At 48.6% G+C, this 25,182-nt stretch overlaps 1 protein-coding gene across 1 annotated transcript; it reads right to left on the bottom strand.

Annotated features, from left to right (window-relative positions):
- Window positions 1-735: 735 nt before the first annotated feature.
- cdh15 (cadherin 15, type 1, M-cadherin (myotubule)) lies at window positions 736-16,803 on the bottom strand. Its single transcript, XM_064338014.1, has 14 exons — window positions 16,331-16,803; window positions 9,201-9,374; window positions 8,562-8,717; window positions 8,029-8,173; window positions 7,553-7,734; window positions 6,715-6,843; window positions 5,679-5,864; window positions 4,604-4,848; window positions 4,041-4,183; window positions 3,334-3,564; window positions 2,665-2,904; window positions 2,158-2,300; window positions 1,404-1,610; window positions 736-1,032 (listed from the first exon to the last, which is right to left on the bottom strand). The coding sequence occupies exons 1-14, from the start codon at window positions 16,385-16,387 to the stop codon at window positions 736-738; spliced, it is 2,535 nt and encodes an 844-aa protein (XP_064194084.1). The 5' UTR covers window positions 16,388-16,803.
- Between the last annotated feature and the right edge of the window lie 8,379 nt (window positions 16,804-25,182).

Here is a 25,182-nt window from a genome sequence, read left to right on the forward strand (position 1 = left end):
TCTCAAAAAAAGTCAGCTGTTCCCCAACATGTGTTCAGTTATTATTTCTAATATTTCTATATATCTTTTTATATATAAATATATCTTTCTTTGTAAAAAAAAAAAACATAATAGTTTTAAAAAGTTGTTTAGGCAACTGGAGCAGCAGAAAGTCTGGTTCTGCTACTGCAAAACCTGTATCCCTCAGAACCTCCCCAACACGACCATCACACAGTACGCGTGGTAAAGGTCAAAGTTCAACACACTGCCACCTGATGAGCGACAGTCATACTGCAGCCGGTTGGACTAAACAGGACCAAGAAGAATCTCATTTCGGGTGTGACTCAATTTAAGGTGTCACCATTAACAGTGCAAAAAGAGTGCAGTCTGAATCCTGCTACTGTGTGTAATAGTGCAGTATGTTAGGTATCCCTATTACAGCCCCAAAAATGAGGGGTGAGTTCAGGGTCAGTCTGAGCTGGGCACGGGGAGGTGGTGAGGGCAGCTGGAGCAGGGTGGGGTAGTGGAGGCAGTGGGTGGCAGTGGAGGCAGTGGGGTGGGGTAGTTGGAGGCAGTGGGGTGGGGCAGTTGGAGGCAGTGGGGTGGGGTAGTTAGAGGCAGTGGGGTGGGGTGGTTGGAGGCAGTGGGTGGGTGTTAGGGATGGGGTGGGGTAGTTAGGGGCAGTGGGGTGGTTGGAGGCAGTGGGGTGGGGTAGTTAGAGGCAGTGGGGTGGGGTAGTTAGGGGCAGTGGGGTAGTTAGGGGCAGTGGGGTGGGGTAGTTAGGGGCAGTGGGGGCAGTGGAGGCAGGGTGGGTAGTAGAGGCATGGTGGTGTGGGGGGTGGGGTGGTTAGGCAGTGGGTGGTATCGGTGGCCCGGCTTCAGGGCTACATGCGGCCAGCTGAGGGCCAGCGCTGAGGTGGCCGAGTCTGTCGCCGCGCCGGCCGAGGCGACGGAGCTGAGGCTGCCCGCGCGCGAGCCCTCGCCCTCGTAGTCGTAGACCAGCGCCGTGTCGTAGGGCGGGGCGGTGGGGTCTCTGTCGGCCGCGTCCACGCTCTGCAGGGAGAGAGACGCGCAAAGACACACGCGCAAAAAAAAAACTTAGGGTTGTAACTAGGCAGCTGTTTCGTAGGTGACTAGGTGCATTAACTGTCTTAACGACTACTTGTATTTTTTCCATAGATTGCGTTGTTGCCGTTCTCGTTGTTAGTGTTAATCAGTTTAACCACCAGGGTCCAGGTTGAACTATGCGGTTGTTCCCTGCACTTGAGACCAGCGCCTTCGTAGGGCCGTCGGTGGGTTACCTTGTCGTCGCGATGGCTCCAAAGCCTGAAGGAGAGAAGAGGCAACTCAGCTTAACACCGCGAAAAACCCTTCGCCCCTCAACACGCCTCAGCGACCCACACGGGGGGTAAACCCGCCCTCACGTCGTCGATGAAGTCCTTGATGTCGGTGGGGTCCGGCGGCGGTATGCGCGGGCACCAGGAGGTGGGCAGGGTCTGGGGGGCGTCCTTCCGGCGCGGCTGCCTCCCCTTGGGGGGGGCGGAGCCTGGCGATGAGAAGGAGGGCGGGGCCAGGGCTGGGGGCGGGATGAACGCGTCGGGGTTCCTCAGCTGATCCAAATTGTACCCCTTCTGGAGATTAGAGAGAGCAGTGCAGCTATTATCAGCGTTAAAATGGACACCAACAAGGTCTAATATGACTGACAGCATGTAAAAAGGTAACCTGTACAAGTCACCCTTCCTAAGGCATTGCTATTTTTTATAATTATTTATTGGTATAAATCTATTTAGTTTGCATTATTCATTCAATGTATAATGACACTGCATTTTTAATATTTTGACCAGTTGTCATTTTCTGAAAATAAATTTCTTGAATACATTGAATAGTTAATGAAAAAATGTCAAAAGTTAGATTTTACACAGACACCTACCCCTGTGAAACTGAAAATTTGATGTGGTCTGTTCATTTTTTCCAGAGCTGTGCATGCATTATCCGGAGCAGCTTAAAAGAAATCATAAACCACAAAGATTTAGGCAATGAACACAGCCAATAACAAGCCAATTAGCCACCGGGCTAGTGTGTAAAATTCAAGCACAAGGTTGAGAAAGAAAAGGAGCCAGGTGAGGTCACAGGGGAACACAGGAAGTGGGGAACACAGAACGAACGCTGGCGTCAGACCTCGTCCTCCTCTCCGCCCCCCTGCTCGTCGTAGTTCATGACGTTGTCCCGGACGTCCTCCTCCGACTCCCCTGCCAGAAGCCCCGCCTCTTTGACGGGCCGCTTCCTGCAGCTCCACACGGTCAGCGCCAGGAGCAGCAGCACTGCACCGGGAGACGCGAGACGGGACCGTGCGAAAATGAGGATTTCAAACAAGCACAAGCGCTCTTAACTGAAATCAGTTCCTCTTCAGTAAGGGTGGGGTGCAGTACAGGAAGAAACGGCATGACCACAATGCATCAGAAACACGTCATTTTAGGATGTAATTACATAACGTTGAGGCCTATGCCCATATGAGAATAAAGACGATTCAACGTGGAGCGTTTTTTCACATAACAACAGGACAGCAATATCTCTGCATTCTCTCTCACAAGCTGTCAATCAGAGTTACGTGTATCTGTTGCAGTGCTACAATCTCCCAGCAGGGGGTGCTTGCGCGTGCGTGAGCGGGATAAACTGGGCACGTACGGAGCAGGAGCAGAACGCTTCCGATAACGATCAGGAGAGCGACGAAGCTGAGCCCCGCCCCCGCGCCGACCAGCGCCACGGCGACGGCGTCGCAGTCCCCGGCGGCCCCGCAGTCGCACAGGGTCACGTTGACTGCGTAGACGGCGTAGAGGGCGGGCGTGCCCGAGTCGGACACCGCGACGAGGACCACGTGCAGGCCCGACTCCATCTCCACCAGCGGCTGCAGGACGGTGTGAGTTTCTGAGAGAGAGAGAGAGAGAGAGAGGAGGGAAGAGGGAAGGAGAGAGAGAGAGAGAGTGAGAGAGAAAGAGGGAGAGAGAGAGGGGAGGAGAGAGAGAGAGTGAGAGAGAAAGAGGGAGAGAGGGAGAGAGAGAGGGGAGGAGAGAGAGAGAGGGGGAGAGAGAGAGTGAGGGAAAGAGAGAGATGAAGAGAGAGAGAGAGGGCCCATTATGAACACACCCTCTTTCTAGAGCAGAGCTATGCCTAAAGCTGCCTTGCTAGCCTAGCTCAACCCTGTAAATGTTCAAACCACACCGTGCCAGACTAGCCCTGGGCAAAGCAAGATTAAAGTCTCCTGTGTGCTTGTACAGCACCATGGTACTCTGCATGCTCCTGTATAGCGTAATGCAGATTTCACACAGCTTTAGGTTCCTCTGTTTGAGCTCTTACCGTTGACCTTATTGAGGGTCCAGTTGGCTGCCGCCGCCTCATCCTGCAGCAGGAAGTAGAAGGGGGCGGCCTGGGGAGGCAGGTCCTGGTCCACGGCGCTCAGAATCAGGCTGGGGGTCGCGTCTGCGTCCCTGCACATGGTCCCCGTCTGGGGGACCAGCAGCGGCGCAAAATCGTTGGTCTCCCTCAGGGTGAGCTCCACTGTGGCCGAGCTAGAGACTCCACCGGCGTCTGATGCACACACACACACACACACACACACACACACACACGCAAGGACACACATACACACACACACACACAACAAAAGAGTACTGACTCACAATGCTGTGATGGGGTGATCACAGCAAGATGAACTGTGCTTCCAGCATTCATACAGGCTGGGAGTAAGTCCTCTGTGGCGCATACAGAAAGTGCTGATGGGAAATGGAGTCCATAGCATGTCAAACACACTTCAAAATCAAAAAGCCTGGGCACTCTGACATAACCTTTGGAACAAAGAAATATGCCATAAAAATGAAAAACGCATTCTTCTGTAATGCCATCTCACAGCCAAACAGGAATCTGTCTAGAAGGTTCCACAATGTTCTTAAAACATTAACTGTTAACTGGGTAAGCGCTCCCTCTGTCATTGCCATTCGCTCCACATGGGCTGGACTGGGAGGGGTGAGGACCCTACTCTGGTGATGTCAGTTACAGCTCCTCACCCGTGTCAGTGGCTTTGATCACAGCGCGGTAGATGTTGTTCTTCACGTACGGCGACCGCAGATTGAACTTCCTCCTGGCTCTGATTTCTCCGGTCTGGGGGTTAACCGACAGCCACTTCTCAGGGTCGTACTGGACATCAAACCTGATCGAGAGACAAGTAATGTTACAGCGCCCATCCGCAAGTGCTGCTCAGACATTTCAGACAAATTGCACGATAGGCAACCAAACTACATTATTTTGATGCCCTTGTTCGTTTATGCTTATGTTTTGGGTATTAACAGTAGGACTATGTTCTCATACTAATGTTTACTGTGCTTACATCTGCCAAATAAATGCAATGTAATGTGACATTCAAAACGCAAAGCACAGTCTGAACACATTAAAAAATGAGATAAGTGTAAACTGATAAGAAACAGCCGTCCTCGTTAATGTTACAGTACGCTGACCAGGTGCTCTGCACTTGGAACAAGTGAGAGTGTGTCCAACTATGCTAGAACTGCCAGGTTCAGGTTCAGGTTATTTATTTTGTAGCCGTAGGTAGATCTGCCATGCACACCTTTACCTGAGGTTTTTGTTATCCGGGCTCTCTGCGATGTTCCGGGCCAGAATCGTACCCGGGTCGACCGACTCCGGCACGTTCAGCCTGAGGGGGTTCACCCTGAAGCGCGGGGCCTCGCGCTCATTGGCCACCGTGACCGCTACCGTGGCGACGCTGGCGGGCGCCTGGGGAGCCTTGGGACTGAGCGGGACCTCGTTCGCCACCGTCAGAGCCAGCTCGTGCTCCACCTGAGACTCGTAGTCGAGGGGCTGTGGAACAGCACGCAGTTAGCCTGAGAGCCACTGAGCGGAGGCTAACGAACATGGTAAATGGTAAATGGACTGCATTTATATAGCGCTTTTATCCAAAGCGCTTTACAACTGATGCCTCTCATTCGCCAGAGCGGTCAGGGGTTAGGTGTCTTGCTCAAGGGCACTTCGACATGCCCAGGGTGGGGTTTGAACCGGCAACCCTCCGACTGCCAGACAATCGGTCTTACCTCCTGAGCTATGTCGCCCAGCAGCTAGCGAACAAGTAGGCTTGTCACTGTGGCAGAAGAAACAGAGGCTACTCCTACTATAGGTCTGGCAAAGCTATTCCATGCATTTACAACTGTACAAAATCCACCACTATCTGATGTTCATGAGTTTCCTGCTAGTTTCACTGACAGAACTCAACTTGAATGGGAGCTACATTATATTACATTACATTTAGCCGAAGCTCTCATTCATAACTGCTCACAAAAGGGGCACAACGGGAAATGTCCTGCTAGTCTTGTCTTCTAATTCATCGGATATGTGAGAGCAGACTTTTACATATAGTACAGGGTACTATAAATACAGTACACCCTGGTAAAAAGTTCTCACAGGAAATCTAGGCAGGCAGTTCTACAGTCTACCAGCAGAGGGCGACAAGGGTCACATGTGAGAGAATTGTGGTCCAAGAGTTCAAACGAGTCCACGATCATAAATTAGCTCACATGTAATCATGTCAGTGGTCCACAAGAATGTATGAAAAAAATAATAAATAAGTAGATTAAATAAATATTGCGTCAGGTCCTCTCTGGTCTCTTATTTGCTGGTTACCTGTGATCACTTACCTTCACAACAGACAGGATGCCTTGGTTAGTTTCGGGATCCGTTCGAATGGCGAAGTGTCCGTGTGGATCGCCCTTGGCGATGGTATACTGGGCCTTCCAGTTCACCGAGCCGGGCTCGTCTCTATCTGTGGTGTTGACTCTGCCGATTTCGTCCAGCTCCCTGTTTTCCACGGCGGTCATTCTGTACTGCAGGCAACAGAAACAGCGACTGCTGATCGAGAAACTGCTGACATCACGTTATGGTCAGAAAACAGATCTGCTGAGAATAAAAACCAAGACTCATAACCAATGCATTCTCCTTTGGTTTATGATTTTTGTTTTACTGGATTCAATTTTGAAATTCAAATTATTTCATCTTTGTTGATATTGATATTTTACAGTGTATTTCTGAAAACTCTCATGGCTGATTACATTATCATATACAGGAATGAACTAGTGTGAACTAGACTTTGAAGACTACAAACATCCAACGTGTAATAAAAACTTAACCACTAACATATCTGCGTTTTATTTTGATAACCAAAAAAGCCATGTTGTGATGAAATAAGAACAGCAGTGATTGCCCTTCAGACAAATCAGACAAAACAAACTGAACTCCACTGCACCTACAGACGACTCAGACAAAACAAACTGAACTCCACTGCACCTACAGACGAATCAGACAAAACAAACTGAGCTCCACCGCACCTACAGACAAATCAGACAAAATAATCTGAACTCCACCGCACCTTCAGACAAATCAGATGAAACAAACTGAACTCCACTGCACCTTCAGACAAATCAGACGAAACAAACTGAACTCCACTGCACCTACAGACGAATCAGACAAAACAAACTGAGCTCCACTGCACCTACAGACAAATCAGACAAAATAATCTGAACTCCACTGCACCTTCAGACAAATCAGACGAAACAAACTGAACTCCACTGCACCTTCAGACAAATCAGACGAAACAAACTGAACTCCACTGCACCTTCAGACAAATCAGATGAAACAAACTGAACTCCACTGCGATCTGGAATTAACGGGACTTACAGAGGCCGGGGTAAAATGGGGGGCGTGGTTATTGATGTCCGTCACATATATGAGGGCGGAGGCCAAGTCGGACAGCCCCTCGCCAGCCATGTCCGCCACCTGCAGCGTCAGCCTGAAGCCTTCCACCACCTAAAAAACAAACGGAGAGAGTTGGCGGTCAGCCACAAAATGAAACACAACGGCACATCCACGCATCATTAGAGGCAACAATGTTACACTGTGAGACAGAACTACAGAACTGTACAAGAACTAGGAAGGAAACAGGGTCAAGCGATTCCATTCAACCCTAGTCAATATGGTATTTCCACCACAAGATGGTCGCCACGCCCCGGAAATGCTATAACTGAAGACCTGTGAATTATGTCCTGTGAGTGTTCCACAATGCTTATACAGTTCTGTGGATAGAAGAACAGCAAACATCCTGTGTAGTGCCTACTGCCAACCACTGTTACTTTTTACTAGCAGTCCATCGGCTGTGTTGTCATTTCATCAGATGGCACAGCTGGTGGACATACAGTTTGTTATCAGTTGATGCAGGCAGACTGCAGGTGCTTGATTGTCCAGAGGTGTCGCTATTGTGCAATGAGACAATCCTGCCAACTGAAACCCTCCTTCCTCAGGCCAAGCAACGGGCAACTATGTATGGCTTTGTGGATACTGCGGGCACTGGTACTATTAGCAGTCAATGTCAGTGCATGAGATGCATCCACACTCCTGGATGAGCTTACGCACCAGCCCCAAAATGTGACGGCAATCTAGGCCATCGGAGTATGTCACTTCCCGCGTGGGGTACAGATCGTGGCTGATTGGACACGCAGGAGCGCAGGGCCCCACCCACCTCCCGGTCCAGCCCCACGTCTCGGGTGTAGATCGTGCCCGTCGTGTTGTTGATGCCGAACATGGTCCTGTTGATGCGAAATGGCGGGATGCTCTCCTGCTCCACGATGGAGTAGCCCAGGAGCGCGTTCTCCGTTTCGGGGTCGTCCGCGTCCGTCGCCGAAACGCGGACGACGGCGGTTCCTGCGGGGGACGTGCGGTCTGGGGTGAGCAGCTCATTCGCGCGGGCGGGAGCCAATCACGAAGGCACGCGCCGCCTCCCCACCACAAAATTAATTTCTCCTTGGGGACCGATAAGGTAATGTCTACTCTCGTCACTTCATCCCAACTGCAAGACTGACTCTCTGAGTACAGCTGTTTAACACAGTCACTCTACAGAGGGGCAGAAGCTAGTTAGTATAACAACAGAGCCTTGCCAGTTATGTCATGCCAGTGTGTGCAAGTACGTATGCTGGAAGGAGGTGGATACGCCCTTACCTGGTATAGAGAATTCCGGGACATAGCCGACAAACTCGGACTGCGTGAAGTTGGGCCTGTTGTCGTTCTGGTCCAGCACGACTATTTCAATGGTGGAGGGGGTCTCCAGGCTCTCGCCGCTCGGTGAAAGAGCAAAGGCCTTGAGCTGAAGAACACCGGAACGCTGCAGTTACCCTCCCCATTGTATGATATTATCATACAATATGTTAGTTGGTGCATCATTTTCTTTTCATTGACTTTTATGTGAAATTACTTACTAAAATTTGTTCTGGTGCAAATCTTTACAATGTCTGACGGAAACATTCCCCGTCACATTCTGTGCAATGCCACCCATGATGCCACTGTTTACTGTGATGCTACTAAAATGACTTGATGGAGAATCTAGATTATTTGCATGAAACAAGTTCATTGGTTTAATGAAAATTCCATTGAGAAGCCTGTCCAATGGGAGGCGCCTGTCTCTCTGTCGTACGATGGCTATTGGTTTATGAGAAGTGAAATAATTTGAGTGCTGTGAAGAGACTCGACTTTACCGTGAAGCTGCTGTGTTGCTCCCTGTCGAGAGGCACCAGACACCTGATCCATCCGGTGTGAACCTCAATTTCAAAGATGCCCTTTGGATCTTGGTCCACCCCGCGTCCCTCCAGCCTATAGATCACCTCCGTGGTGAGCACCTTATCTGACTTAATCTGGAAACGAGAAGAAACAGGACGAGCCTCTACAGTGAGAAACAGTAGTGTGGACTACCTGTGAGGGGAAAGTATTCAGACCGGAGGACTCTTATTATTTTTAAAAACTGTTTCTGACTTGCCACCACAATTAGGAAGGAATCATTTGTACCTCTCTTTCCACCGTCGTCCCGCCTGCACCCACACAAGGTTCATGTACCCCTTCCAGGTACCCATGGGGCGAGTATTTGAGATTAGCTAATCGAGAAGTTACTCATGGAACCCAGACTGAACTAACCCCAGCGTACCCCTGGGGGTCCAATTAAATTCCACCTCTGCAGACTCCCTGACAGGATGCATGGCCCAGAAATACAACATCCAGGATGCATTTCTGCAGGGCGGATCCACCAGACAGCCACTGAACAAGCCTAATGGACCAGACACAGCCACAACCACATCCCCCACCCACCCCACCCACCCCAATAGCCTGTGAGGAGAGGGTACCTCCACCAGGTTTTCGGGGATTTGTTTGCTGTTCTCCGAGACCCGTATGGGAGGGATGATCCAGGCCCTCTTCACCCGACTGAGGCCCATGCTGTCCCCATCAGGCCTTCTGCCCCAGGGGTACAGGACAGCCGGGCTGGCCTCCTCCTGGCCGAGCTGAGCAGTGCAACTGACCTGAAATAGCCAGTCAAAAAAAGTCAATCAAAAAAGTCAGTCAAAAATCCAGTACACCTTTACATGCATCCATACATTAATTGTACAATACAGTGCAAGCCAATATATGCCTTTACACACCATTCAACACTTCTATTTGTAAAGGCACATTGCAGTGGCACACACAAGAGCACACAAAGTAAAACTCATTTGAAGCGATCACATAAGTCGAACAGATGTGAAATGTAACTGAATTGATGAGGAGTTTTTTTATCTGAACACTGAAGTTTAACAGCATTTGGAGCCAGGCAGTCACCTGCCTGGGGTTTATAATTTAGCAAAACATTCCACCTGACCGCTATAACATTTCACATTCAACCTGTCCTCACTGGCTGGTCAGACCGTTAAACCATACATGCGTGTACGTGTGCATATGCATATGTACTCCTTTAGGCGCTAGGAGGCTGGTGACCTCTGGAGACCCCGTCTCTAATGTGGAATCCACAACCTGGCGTTGGCAGAGGGGGGTGGAGATCAGGTTTCGGGACCACCCGTGGGGAGAGGCTGGATACCCCCAGGTCTCCCGCCAAGTAACTGACACAAACACTCCTTTACCATGTGTGTGTGCGTGTGTGAGTGTATGTGTGTGTGTGTGTGTGTGTGTTGGGGGGCAATGTCTGCTCAAGTGATAAAAGGAAAAGTGAAGAAAGGAAGCTTCTTCTTATGTGCAAGGACAGATGAAAACTGCTAGTCAGTACAAGCACAATATGCAGCATAACCATAAAAGAAAGCAGATGCTCTCTTGGAAGTGGCATATTTTCAAAGAATCCTCTTCTACACTGTATCAAAATATACATATATATATTAAATATATTAATATTTAAATATATTAAATCAGAGAGAGACGCTCTTGAATAGTGTTGGGTTACGTGATGCAGGGCAGCCACGACAGAAGTGTGGAGAGTCGATAAAGAAAATTTACAATACCCCACTGCTAGGCGGCTCACCCTGTTCAGGCGGTGTTTTATTGAGCAGATGGGCACTGCAGTCCAGTACTGATTCCAGACTGTCTCTCCTGCTGCTCATCAGCGCCCCCCGATGGTCAACTGGGTGCCAACAGCCTGCCTGCTCGAAGTTACACATCTGTGCAAGCTCAACTTTTTAACTGCAGTGTGAAAACGATACAGCGGCTTGACTTCACACGTTTCTGAGGAGAGACTCTGCTTGTCAGCATTTCCCCCCAAAACGATAGCAAAAGGTTGCAGGAACGAGCGTGGCTGGTGAACGCAATCTGGCGTTCCAAAGTAGGAAAAAAAAAGGGGAGGGGGAAACATTTTTAATAAAAATCTCTGTAAAATAGTCAGTCTAAAAATAAAAATATTCTGTCCATTACCTCCTAATGGTGATCAGTGAGGAATAACAGCAGATATCTGCGGATATACAGCAAAGCACAGACTCTGTGGTAACTCCAGACTGAAATACCGCGTACTGCTGTACTACTGTATTTCAGCGGCGGGTTGGCATGGCGATGAGCGCACGGTGCCCCACAAGGTCGTCCCCGCGGCATGCCTCCGTCCGGCTGGCGAAGCCGAATGCCAGGGATGACTGGCGTGTGCCAACTGAGGGCCGGCACTAATCTTAGAGCGTCCCAGACACAGGCGGCCACGGGCCACGCAGTCTCCAACGCCAACGTACGGAGGCGATCGAACACGAGAGGCACCCGCGGGCCAATCAGCACCCGCTCTGGAGCACTTCTGCTTTACTTACACAGGTGAGCCCCGCTGAGATTTTTAAAAAAAACTCTGTCAAGGGAGGCTTCTGGCTGCATTTAACAGTTATGAGTTGGCGACCAAATACGTACAGTACATCACACGTTATCCATTCTCGCTCGTACAACCACAGGAAGGAGCAGTTGATTCATATTTCACAGTATTTACCGGATATTAACTGAAGCGGGAAACCCAAGACGCGCGGATGGCCACGTAGCGCGCAGGTTCACAATGCCTTTACCAGGCCCCGAGGCAGAGCCGCAGCAGCTGGGTGTCACCCTATCAGTCAGCCAACACACCCCGGGCTCCCCATTAAAAAGCTGGGGTTACCGGCAGCGCACCTGCCCCTGGCCTCTCTGACTGCTCCCCAGTGTGTTCAGGGGTTCTCTGAGAACAGTACTGCTGGAGATCTGTACGCCTCACATCAGGCCCTGTCCCCAGTCTGTCTGTAACAGTCATGCAGTTAGAGCAGGGGTGCACAACAAGGGCCAATCCATTTCAGGGTTTTGTGCCAACATTTCCCCACATTTACTGAATTGGCCCAATCATATCTTGATCTGACATGTGTACAAGCAACAGCTAGAGTCACAGTCTGCAAGTGTATCCGAGATTTTCACTGTGCTCAAGCACAGGAGTGAAGAAGTATAGTTTATAGAGCTGTAAGAAATGGTAATCGGTTGGAACAAAAACCAGCACGCAGGCCCTCCAGGACCGGAGTTGTGCACCCCTGAGTTAGAGAGACTAACTTATCTTAACTATCTTATCACTATATACATTTTTTTTAAATGAATTTTTTTAGGAATGTATGCATATATTTGTGTGCAACTCATCGTAAATGTTACTTAATTTAACTTAATGTCACTTTAATAGCCATTCATACCACCATTTTCATGATAATACGATATTTATGATTGGACAGTTGCAGCTTATTTTTAGTAGTGAAATTGGGGTCGCGCGGGGCGAGATGTTGGAACCGTCCCATCTCTAAGCTTTATTTGTTTACCAGGGCCAGGGACACGGGACGGGGAGGGAGGGGCGGCTGGCTCCAGATTTCGGGGTCAGTTTCCAAACTAGATTTAACACGGAGGTACTGACACAACTGGTGCGTTCAGCAGGCGAAGCTCCTGCTACTTCCCTAATTAAAGGACCTGTCTTAAGAACAAGCTCCATGTCAACACATTTCGGGAGTTTGTTTCAACGTGGCTTTCATCTCAGGCAGTAGCTGTGTGATGCAGGTTTGTTTTATGAAGCATCACAAGCAAGCATTACACCTCAATCAATGAAGGATTATTATTCGACATTATTCAAAAATACACTACACGGCCAAAAGTATGTTGACACCCCTTCTAATTAGTGGGTTCGGCTACTTCAGCCACACCCACTGCTGACAGGTTCGTAAAAATCAAGCATACAGCAATGCAATCTCCATAAACAAACATGGCAGTGGAATGATTCGTACTGAGGAGGTCAGTGACTTCCAACGTGGCACTGTCATACTGCATGCCAACTTTCCAACTAGTCAGTCTGCCAAATTTCTGCCCTGCTTGAGCTGCCCCAGTCAACTGTAAATGATGTCACTGTGAAGCGGAAATGTCCAGGAGCAACAACAGCTCAGCTGTGAAGCGGTAGGCCACACAAACAAGCTCACAGAACTGGACCGCCGAGTACTGAAGTACGTAGTGCACAAAAATCATCTGTCCTCAGCTGCAACACTCACTACTGAGTTCCAGACTGCCTCTGGAAGCAACGTCAGCACATTAACTGTAAACACGAGGAAATCGCCACGTCTGACATCTAAGACCAGTTTTAACGTAGTGAGATATCGTGACGTACTGCGCTGCGTTTAGGAAGTCCATGTAAATCAGACGGGGGCATCGACGTTCCCGTGTTAATTTTACGCTGCCCCGTCACGACGGGACGCGGCTTTTCTGTCGACGCAGCCTCCGGGTTTAACGAGGCTTCGTTAGGCGCTCCGTCTCCAGGGAGACGGGTAATTGTCTCAGGTGTGGTTAATTAAGTCTCTTGTGAGCGCCAGGTCATTTCCTGCGCCTGTAATGGGCACACACGATTACCGCAAGCACACCTGCGCCCGGCGCGTGAAATCACAGGAGCCATCAGCGCTTTCAGAGATCCGTAAGCAAAGGAGGGGGGGGGGGGGTTTAAAATATGGACGTGATTTCAGGTTGACTCAATTTACCATGGGTTGGCAGGAGGAGGGGGCGGGCAGAGTTACAGAAATTTTCCATTGAATGTCATCCCCTTTCACCTATACAAAACAACCGAATCCCAACACTCTTTCACCCCACCAAAACTGTGCTGAACTACAGGTTACCATGGTAACACCTCCCAGTCAGATTCTGAGAGATGGTGATAGGTGAGGATAGGTGTGGGTCGACGGATTCTAATTTCTCATACTTTTCAAGTGCTCCCACGAAGAGAAAAACCGCATTGCCTTCAGATTGCATGAACGTGCACATTTCTGACTATATTCTAATCGGGTAATATTATGCTGCAGTATATTACACAGAATAACAGAGGTTCTTTATTAGGCTTGGCTTGGTTGTTGCCTGTGTGTGAAAAACAGCTACTGCGGGCTGGTTACATCCATTCCAGCTGTGGCTGCAGAAGGCCTTCATCTGTCTAACTGCGCTCAGTTTATTCTTCCAACATTCCTGCTATTCCTCCGGCAGATCGATCGCTTGCAGCCTCACGTGCGGACTCCCACGGCCCTAACCCTGACCCTAACCCTAACGCCAACACCGGGAACATCGTTAACAACACAACCCTGCAGGGCAGTAGATGGCAAAGGAGAGAAGCGGAGAATAATTACAACCACAACATAAACACATGTATTGACCTCGCTCGTCTGAGACAGAGACGGGAGAGACAACGCTGGGCGTGAACAGCAGAGTGGGACATCTCACACCGAGAGCTCGGTCTCTGCCACCCTTCAGTCAATTTGGCGAAATGAGTAATCCGCTCCAATTCACCACAGGGTTGTACGTAAAGCACTTCACAGCGCACATTATCTTCAGTCAGCCTTGGGCGAGCACTGCTATGTCAACTACAGATGAAATGACAATTGTGACAAAAACCTACAGGGGAAATTGGGAGTCTACACAGAAACACAAGTACCAATTGATCATCTTGACAAAACTCTAGAAGGCAACAGCACAAAAGACGACAAAAGGAAATATTATTCCTTTCTAAATGGCCCGACTTCCTCAGGACCATTTTTTAAAATCAGACTGAGAATGGAACCTCTGGTGCATAACAGCAAGAAAATGGAACCAAGAGAGGGCAAAGGAATAAAAAAGATCCCATGAGCTGTGAGGAAAGCAAAATGTGTAACTATGACCAGTAGAGGAAACGGAAAACACTAAACGTAGCTTAAGTGGCCCCGAGCAGCCAAACAGAGCAGGAGGAGCGCGTGTGAAACGGACATTCCCCATCTGGACCGCCGTCCATCTGGAGCGATCGTTTCCAAACGAGCGATTTTCTGGTACGGAGTCAGCGCTGTTGTGTTATACCGCCTGAGCCGCCTGGTCCCCGAATTTCATGGTCTGGGGGGGGGGGGCAATGTGGGGGTGGGGGGCGCGAGGCTCCTTGCCTCACCAGCCTGGATTATGTGGAGCAGGACGTACGCCGAACACACGCATCCTCACAGCAGCTGTCGAACCACCACTGAGCCGCAATCAAAGCACCCCTCGCTCAGCGCGAAGAGCACTTCATTGCCCACACTGGGACTGTTCCTGAGGACATTCCTCAGAGATCTCCCCTGAGTGGGGGCTTTCACATTTGCAAAATGTTTACGCCACACGCCCGCCCCCCTCCCCCTCCAAATTGAGAACAGTCCTGGGAGAAACATCTCTGGCATTGGACCACGGAATCCTTCACCCATTACGTTTACGTTCCTTCACCAACATTGGCATGGAGGCCACTAGTGATCCCCTGGTCATCAGCCGTAACATCGCTCGGTTCGCTGCCGCCTGTGTCCCCCTCGCGGCGCACGGACCCACTACGCCGAAACCAGTCGGACGCCAAGAGTCTCCGATGTCTCATCTTCGGTCTTGGGAGGAAGAGTCATCCCCCTGCCCACCGGACCGTACGCACACAAGCACGCATGCTATGTTGGCGCCATGACACACTTTGCGCTGACCTGGCCGTGAAAACCCACACGTGCCTCGGCGCCTCCGTCTCAGCTGAGTCCTGCTCACATTTAGCTCTGATCAGGGACGCGTTGCTCTCGCCCGTAGCTGTCGATATTCCTGTCGTAGCAATCGAATGGAAATCGGCTCTGCTCTCTCAGTGGACCTCACACCCCATTACCTGCGGCTTAAGGGCCCTGAGAGTCTTCTAAACATCCTAAATATGTGAGGTAGGAGAACATAAAGCTTTGGGGAAACGCCATCCTTTTTAACTTCCTTTTGCTTTGCTGCTTTTGGAAAACCAGCGAGAACTGGCCTTCGGAAACTGAGCAAGCGATGAATGCAACTTTACGTAAAGAATAGTCTGTGGTGCGCGACAGCTATATACAATGTCCATAACTGACTGCAACCTTGAAACTCATTTTCCTTCTGTCACGGTTTGCAATATTATCATCCATACCAAATTAAATAAGAGTGCTGCTGATGATGATGAGGATGATGAAGTATGCTATACACAAAGTCAACATAAATATCAATAATAAAGGCACAAATAAATCAAAGTCTCTCTCTGAGTATTTAAGGTAATTCCTTATTTTAAAGTCATCATTGCAGAGCTTGGGGTTCAGGCAGTGCCCCTGCTGTTTAATATTTCCTTGATTACTTTCAATAACAACAGTCTAACAAATGAGCCATCCAAGGACTGAACAGCAGTATTTCCTGTACCGCGGAGCCCTTAACGTCCCAGTTAAAGTTTGGCTCGGTGTAAATGAAAACAGTGGCCAACCCGGACATCGCACGGCACGTGGCCATTAAGAAAATACCGTGACCCAAAGCGTTGACATAACGCACGAACCACTTTGTGTAGGTGCAGGCTTTTTAGAACACATGAAGTAAGGGTGTAAGCCTCAACCCAACTCCTGACTGAGGTTGCATATCATAGCAGTGACTTCCGAAGCACGAGGAGATGGCGGTGCTCCGAGCTACTCACAGCAGAAGTTAGAACCACAGGCGTCACAAGAAATAAACAGAGCAACAAGCAGAGTAGGGAAAAACTCCTTACCTGGAAAACCACTACTACCACCAGCACACACCGCGCTACCAGCCACCAGGGCACCATCTTCTCAGCCTTTCAATCTCTCACCCTCCAGGACACCCCAGCAGAAGAGAGGGCGGCGGGGGGCGTGGGGGGGGGGGGGGGCTCTATATCCTGGTCTATTGAATTTGCACCCTGAGCTCCTCACAGGATGGGTGCACAGAGCCAAATGCCTTGTGGCCTGCCCCTGTTCTCTCTTTCCATCTCTCCCTCTGTCCATCTCTCTCTCTCTCGCTTTCTCTGGGCTGCAAGCAGGGTTGAGTGACAGCACATGTGCATATGGGTGTATGAGAGGTGAAATACTAGCCCCCAACACACACACACACACACATACTCTCTCACTCTCTCTCTCCCTCTCTGTATCCCACTATCTGTCTATATATCCAACTCTCTCTCTCTCTCTCACACACACACAAACTCTATACATCCCACTCTCTCTCTCAATCGCTCTCACACACACACACACACACACACAAACACTCTCTCTCTCTCTCACACACACACACACACTCACGCACTCCTCCACACACTCACACAAACACACACCTCACACACACACACACACACACACACACACACACTCACACTCACACTCACACTCACACACTCACACACACACACACACACACACACAAACACTCCCTCTCAAGCGGGGAGGGGGGCTGGCTGCTGTGGTTTGTCAGAGAGATAGTGGGTGAGAAAGGAAAGGAAGGCGGAGCATCTGAACCCAGAGCCCTCTAAAGGTCAGGGCCGGCCAGGGTACACTCGCCGCCCAATACAACCTCCCCATCGAAACCCCCCCCCCCCCCTCCTCCAGGTGCCACTCATTTTACAAATGAGCCTGTCCTTCACTCCGACAAATGCTTATTTTACTCTTTGGTGGAAAAGAGAGAGAGAGCGCCATCATGTTTTCGAGAATTTACAAGCTCGGGCTCTGACTTCCTGTCTATTTTCGCCACCCCCCCAACTGCAAGACGCCTTTGTTCCTCTGCCAGCACACTGACTGACGTGAGGCAGCGTGTCACATGACTTTGACCACAGGGCAACAAGGTGCTATTCCTTCCCCGCTAACCTCTGACCCGCTTCTCGTCGCTGTCGCCAAAAGCACCCTGGTCGGTGGCCTGGGGTCAAAGGTTAACACGACTCGCCCGTAAACCTTTGAACCGTTATTTTCCAGGGCAACAGAGAGGTCAGGGCAACCGCAGACATGCGTCTAAAGTGGTCAACAGCCTGAGAACAGCAGCAGAGGGCGCAGCTGAACAATTAAACTCTTCCCTGCACTCTTGCTGAAGACTTTGGGAAATTTGGGCAACACACGTACAGCCCCAAGGTTCCTTCACATGTAATCGTTCTTGCTTCCACTGGCAGAAACGTCAGGTTGGGGGAGCGGGATATGTACATGCCAGCATCCAGCAAAAAGGCATGCAAGACGTGAAGCTCACGTTCGGTGGGTGACAGTTGAGTTTGTTTGCTGTTGCCATGGCGTTGTGAGAATGCCTGAATTACAGCAAGCTGGAGGACAGGGATATGGCACTGGGGCTCGAACCTGTGCACTGCACAAGGTCAGGGAAGCCAATGAGGAAGCACCTGCTTCTGTCAGGCAGGAGAGCAACAGGCATCATATGGCCTACCTCTCCAACAAATTTCCAACCCCCCCCCCCAAATCCCTACCCCTGCCACACTGCCAACAAACTCCAGCACCCCCTTTCCCCAACATTTCCTGGCACTGAACGGAGCGCTTAACGCATCTAGGGAAAAGCTCTAGCTCGTCCTGATGTCAACAGCTGACCCGGGTTCAGTTTATCCACTCCCAGCCCGCCTGATTAAGATATTTGATCTGATCTGGCATCCAGTGTCTCTGGTGTCCATAGGCAGACCATATCTATATTTTCTAGTTAGCTCAGTCTGTGCACGACGTAAACATATGCTCTTTTGACTATGACTCCATTTTCCCCACTGTTACGATACACATTTTTATGTGTCAAGAGGACCTACGGAACGTAAACTACTAAAAATTACATTATCTCTACACAGTAATTGTTAAATTTTATCTTTAAAAAATATAAACTGGTAGCACAGACAAACCACTACGATATGTTACCTGTAGGCTATCTAGCACAGCGCTTCTAAAATAAATCAAAAATTTGCCCCCGTGTAATTCATGGCAGCTTCTTGTATTTAAAAACAAATATCATTTATGAGAGTACTGAAATATTTCTAGTAACGAAATTCATGTTCTGGAGCAATTGTGATTTTAAAATACTGCAACCAAAACGTATGGAAATAAAATACAGCATTTCGTATTTTAAAAATACATAGAAATACGATTCCCGGGAGCATTAGATCAGTGGTTCACAAACCTCCACTTCATATACAGTGCCCTCCAAACCAAATAGTTGAAACGCTGCCACCCATACCTCCTCTGGCACCGTCTTTATCGAGTAGCCTACGCTCGTCTCCATTATAATAATGGATCTATTAGTGGTGGTCATTGCGGCTTCAACTAAACCGCGTGCACTGGGGAGAAAATGATACCGTACCTGTACTCTGCTGCGCGAGGCCAAAAGGTCAGTTCTGTCTCCTCGACCCCGTGGGCTGCGGCCGCCGCTGTGAAAACAGGAAGTGCCTCCGGATGGACTTGCAATATTCGCTTCTTTCTCATCCCCTAACCCCACTCGGGAGAGGGCTGTATAGCGCGCGATTAGGCTGCACGCGTGCTACTGTAACAGCAGTTTAACTGCCTTTTGCAACGGTTGGTAAATTTCTTTTGTAACGAAAAGTACTACCATGCGATTTTTGCACACCCCTAATTCACCTAGCCAAGGTGTGGGGCAAATTGAATTGCAGCTCTAACAATTTACATTATCGCCTGAATTTTCCATTATGTTTCTTCGGTCATAACGTTTTTTACCAAATGTTTGCTATTTTTACGTGCACAATACATCTCACGTGTACAAGTTTCTAACAATTCTAAAATTGCATTAAAGCATGCTACTTGGAGCAGCTATATTTGGATTATGACGTTAAAGTCCGTAGGCAGAAGATTACTCGTTTAAGTAGCCGCGGCAAACAATCATCAAATGCCACGATTTAAAGTTGTCGTTCTCTTCAAATAAAACAAAAGTAACCTTTAACAAAAAAACAACAATTCTAATTTATTTCTTAGAATGAATTTCACGGAAAAAATGAAAGTGGCGTGGAGACTTACCACCAGGGGGCACAGGAGCTCCATCTATGGACTTTACAAATCAGAATCTCATGTTTTCTTCGTGGGTAATACATTTATTGACGCGCGACTGTGTGTTCGTGAGTTTGTGCGTGGGTGTGTGTTTCCCTAATATCTAGAAGGCCTTATTTTAATGGAAATGTAAACAGTTGCATGCAAATCTTTGGGCACCCCTGGTCAAAGTGTGTTACCATGACTCTCTTTGTGAACAGAAATTGACCTGACCTCTACATGTTACAAAGTCAAACGTAATATTTTGCCAATTTTTAAAAATACGTGATCACTACTTATTTGCATTTATGAGAGGGTAAACATAATAAACTGAAGTGAACATGGCACACCCTGTTCCAATCATAACCCCCACTTCCAAAGTTTAGCATTTGGAATTTCAATTAGGGCTGGGTCTTACATCAGACAAAATTAGAGCTTTCTGGCCATGCACACCAGTGCTGGGTTTGGTGTAGGAAGAAGGGCTCTCGCTGTGAAAAGGATGGTATGTCTACAGTGAAATATGTGGTAGTGGCTCTTTAATGTTATGGGGATGTTTTGCATCTACCAGCCCTGTGGCTCTTGTTGACATTTTGCCCAAAAACCTGATACCCCCACCCCCCTACCTCTATGGATTGTTCAGTAAGCCAAAGCTCTCGAGCATACTTCAAAATCAACCATAAAGTACTTACAGCGAAGAAGGTCAGGAGGTCAGTTCAGCTTCTGTTCATTTAGAGATTCATTGAAACGTAGGCTAGTACATACAGTGCAGAATCGTATGTTCATAAATGTTTCCTTGAAAAAAAAAAAAAAATATATATATATATATGAATAAAGACCATGAAGTGAAATGAAACCTTGGAGTGAAATCTCACAAATTATAGATACTGAAGAGAGTGAGTGTCCTTGTGTTTGAAGACTTGCATGGTTTGCAATGTGTTTAGATATGAAACACGTGTGGGTGTAGGGGTACAGCAGAAAGAGGGGAGCTAAGGACATTGTTGGGGGGTCACTGAATTTGCCCCCCCCCCCCATCTCCATCTGGTTTGGGGCAGTCAGAGGGGGCAGGAAGCAGCATTTAAAGATGACAGTCGCCGGGGTGGAGAGTCTAATGTCTCCCATCAGCTGTCAGAGCGTGGAACGTCAGGCTCTGCGTCCCCCCCCCCAAGCACCCTGCGCCCCCCACCCCCCGCGGCCAAGCTCGCTCCACCGGCAATGTCATCTTGTCAGCCCACATATGCTCGTCTGTGGGTGGGGGGTTGAGGGGGGGGATGTGGGGCAGTGGGCCACCTCCGTCTTTTCCCTGTCCTTCCCAAACCCGCCTGTCCGCCAGCGGGCAGCCCCTCCACCCCCCCCCCTCCCACGGGCCCCCATCTGAAGCACTAACCCCCCCCAAGAACAAAGAAAGGACAATTCTCCATTAAGGGCACCACAGGTGAGCAGAAGTGCCCCCGCACAACTCTCCGTATGTTCATATATTCTCCAAAAAACTGTCCAAAGCGTATTTGTTACAGTCCTCTTTTTTTGCGATGAAATTGTTACACAAAAAAAACCTTGAACACGCTTTTCCCCTGGAGTGGATTGAAAAGCCAGAAAATTGTGAATTGGTCATGGAGAGAAAGTCTACAAAGGTGCTTGAGAAAAAAAAAGAAAAATGGCTTCAAAAATGAAACATATCAGAACAGAATGAATACACGAAAGTTGGTAATATTGACAGATAAACATTTCTCAATTTCAACGTATGCACATACATGCGGTGGAAATCATACATCAGTTCAGCACACAAATGCAATTTCGCGGATCATCTTTCTTTGGACAGAGCATAAGAGTGCTGAACATTGAGTAGCAGTCGTTCCAAAATTTTTTCGATCAGGCGCCCCTTTGGTAATAGTACATTTTTAAAGCCCCTCCCCCCTCCCCTAACATACACAAATTTGGTTCCGCTTAGATGCTATTTTTTTCTTGGAGTCTAATGGACTTTTCTTTCAACTCTCACCATGCCCCCCCCCGCCTCCTCTGTCTCTGTATGCCCCCCCCCCATGCGGCACACCCCCCCCTTCTTTGGGAACCACTGGATTGCAGATCAGCTGTTCAGAGCTGTGCAGGCTGAGAGGCGTGCCTCAATCAGATAGCGACTGCACAAGAACACGGTCACAGGGTCTTTTTTTATTTGGATCAGCGCAGTGCAGATTCATTGGTCCTTGAATCATCTGGATGGCTTTTCATTTGAACTCTGCCCCTCTTGATTGCTTGCTGTGTCTTCCATGTCTTAGGCCCCCCCAGGTAAGACTTTAATCTTGGAATCGTCTAGGTAACATTAGTTCCTCCTCAGTTACGCTGTAGTGAATCTCCTGTTCCCTTTCATGAAATTACCAGGCAGTGAACACTAATCTAAATAAGGAAATGTCACACATAGCCGGAAGCAATCCAAGGGCCAGATTTGCTTTGTTTTAACACACAGACACAAGGCACGTTCTACTCTGGTAGATCTACCCACCCCATGTGACCCCCATGGGCCAATTAGAGATAAGCAAAAGCTCTGAGCGAAAATACACCCATGAACTCTGCTGCTAGGGAGTCTGCATCCTCCACCTGAGTCCAGTATTATCACCTGTTCACCCCATTGTCTGCTGTCATTTTCCCCTGCAACTCTCACGCTAACTTAAAAAACCAGTGTTTGAAAAATGTCCTTCTCAGCAGCCTCTGCCATTGACGCTCTTGTCTGGCCCTTCCTGAAGCACGTTACTGCCCAGAAGTTCTGTCTTCGGTCCTGAGGCCAGCTCCATGTGTAAAATACAGTGATAACAACCTATTGTAAATATGTGGACTAGTACATTTTAAAAATATTATACCTTTTTGAACACAATTCTAAATATATTTAACAAAAAGGTATACATATATATATATATATATATATATATATATATATATATGAGAAAGTGACAAAAATTGTATATTTGCATATTTACAAATATATTTGCACCTTTAGTGTTTAACAAAAACGATGTGCAAGACCTAAACCGTTAACTTGTTAGAGGCTTGCAGACAGTGACTCTGTTGGCGATTGTGTGTTTTCTTACTTTCTGTGTGCTCAGCTGTACCCCCAAATATTCCCACCCCAACCACCAGTCCACCAACCCCCCACCCTCCACCCCCTCCATCCCTGATTGCCTCCCCTCAGTTCCCCCTCCCTCTGTGCAGTTTGAAAACAATAAAGGATAAGCGATGCGTCTTGTTCAGACACTAAATAGCCGCCCCCACCATCCCCCTCCCCACCAACCCGGAGGTGGCTGCACATCACTGGCTGCCTCATTTATCAGCGAGGCACACCGATGTCTGCGAAAGGGTCTCCCACTTCCCGGGATAAAGATGATAAATTCCTCGTTTGGCTCTTCCAGTGCAGTGCAGAGGTAAAGGGCTGAGGGAGAGAGAGAGAGAGAGAGAGAGCCGTGCCTCCCACAGTACCAGTGCTGCGGTTTCCTCACCGAAGGCGAATCTGTGTGCGTACCTGTGGGCGGACGACCTGGACTCACCTGGGAGTCTGCCCCAGTCTGGACATCACAGCACTGACCTGAGCTCAGCAGCAGGTCAAACCCAAATGGAACATACTGGAAATATACAGCAGATCTTGCAACCCTTCACAATATATGCGCAAATGTGAAAATTATTGCCACTTTCAGACACTGCAGTATTTATGTTTTTCAATATACTGTGTGAACTATATTAATACTTTTTTAACATCCACATATATATTATATATTGTGTGAAATATATTAATAGTTATCAATTTACACATATATACAAATATATTGCAGTTCGTTTTTTTTCCATGAGGCTGTGTACACACAGATTTAAAACCAGGCAAACAGCTACTGAACCAGTAGAGATCATAATTTGAAGCGAGATGAGGCTTCATTTGGCCTCTGGGAGTGGCGCACAAGAGCTCCACAGCACATGGGACAGCAGATTCAGGGAGCCCTTGAATGTCTTTGACTCCTCAGCACCCTGGTGAGATGACCCCCCTCACACACACACACACACACACTCACACAAGCATATACACAAACACTCACATAAGCACACTCACATAAGCACACACATGCACACACTCACATAAACACACACACTTACACAAACACTCACATATACACACACTCACATGCACACACACACACACACACACATACATGCACAAACACACACACACACACAAACACTCACATATACACACACACACACACACTTACACAAACACTCACATATACACAAACACACACTCACATAAGCACACACACACTCACATAAGCACACACATGCACACACACACACACACACTCACATAAACACACACACACACTCACACAAGCACACACACACTCACATAAGCACACACACACACACACACATGCACACACACACACACACAGACGATGAGGGAGGGGGGCAGGATGGATCGAGGGGCAGGTTTACGCTCGGGTGCTCAGCCAAAGTCAGGCGGACGTGGCCGCTCTGCTCGCCCACAGGCCTTCCCAAACAGGGGGCCGGAGTGAGCGCCCAAGCCTGACTCTCACACTCTGTGGCAGGGGAACCAAAAGACAGATGTTCCCTGCCAGTGGCGTGGTGGTGGAGGCGAGAGTTTTGCTGTGTGTGTGTGTGTGTGTGTGTGTGTGTGTGTTTGTGTGTGTGTGTGTGTGTGTGTGTGTGCGTGTGCGTGTGCGTGTGTGTGTGTTTGACTCCCCATCTGAATGCCTGTGAGCGGGCGGACGGCTGTGGAACAAGGAGAAATATATCAAGTCAAATCAAATTGCACACAGCGCTGCTGCGGTGTCATTACCAATCCTGTCACGCCTCCTTACCCAGCGAGCTCGCCGGTGACAACGGACAGTAGGCCAAAGAGGAATAGTAACACCCCCCATCCCCACCCCCCTCGCTCCACACTCACACACACACGCGCACACGCACACACACACAGCCATTAATGCATTCACCTGCATTAAGGTGGACTGAGGTAGAAAATAGATGGGTGTTAGTTTGATGCACTGGCATTCCACATATTTGGATCAGTCTGACAAAAGACTCGATAGACACTCAAACAACAAAAAGAGATAAAATACTGAAACCATCAAAGATGGTTTTATGTGTCATCAGCTCTGTAAACTTTGGCTTCATGAGTGCACTCAGTCAGCTCAGCACTAGGGATAATATCTCAGATTGATTTCGGAATGGAATTCCATCCATCCATTCCTCCATTATCTAACCCACTTATTCCTCATTTGGGTCGCTGGGGGGGGGGGCAGGAGCCTATCCCAGCATGCACTGGGCCGAGAAACAGAAATATGCCCTGGCCAGATCACCACACATTGTAGGATCCACATACTATTCACTCACATGCTCATACCTATTAAATTTTCAATTCAGTTCAATTCTATTCAATTTTATTTGTATACCACTTTTTACAGGGAACCGTCACAAAGACACTTTACAGAGTAGCAAGGCAAGAGACAAAGCAAAAATGGGCAATTTAGACTCTCCAATTAGCCTAAGCTGCCTGTCTTTGGACTGGGGGAGGAAAGAGGACCTGTGGAAACACGCAGACCTGGAGAGA

The sequence above is a fragment of the Anguilla rostrata genome, chromosome 5 (genome assembly GCF_018555375.3).
Source record: "Anguilla rostrata isolate EN2019 chromosome 5, ASM1855537v3, whole genome shotgun sequence".
NCBI classification, from domain to species: domain Eukaryota; kingdom Metazoa; phylum Chordata; class Actinopteri; order Anguilliformes; family Anguillidae; genus Anguilla; species Anguilla rostrata.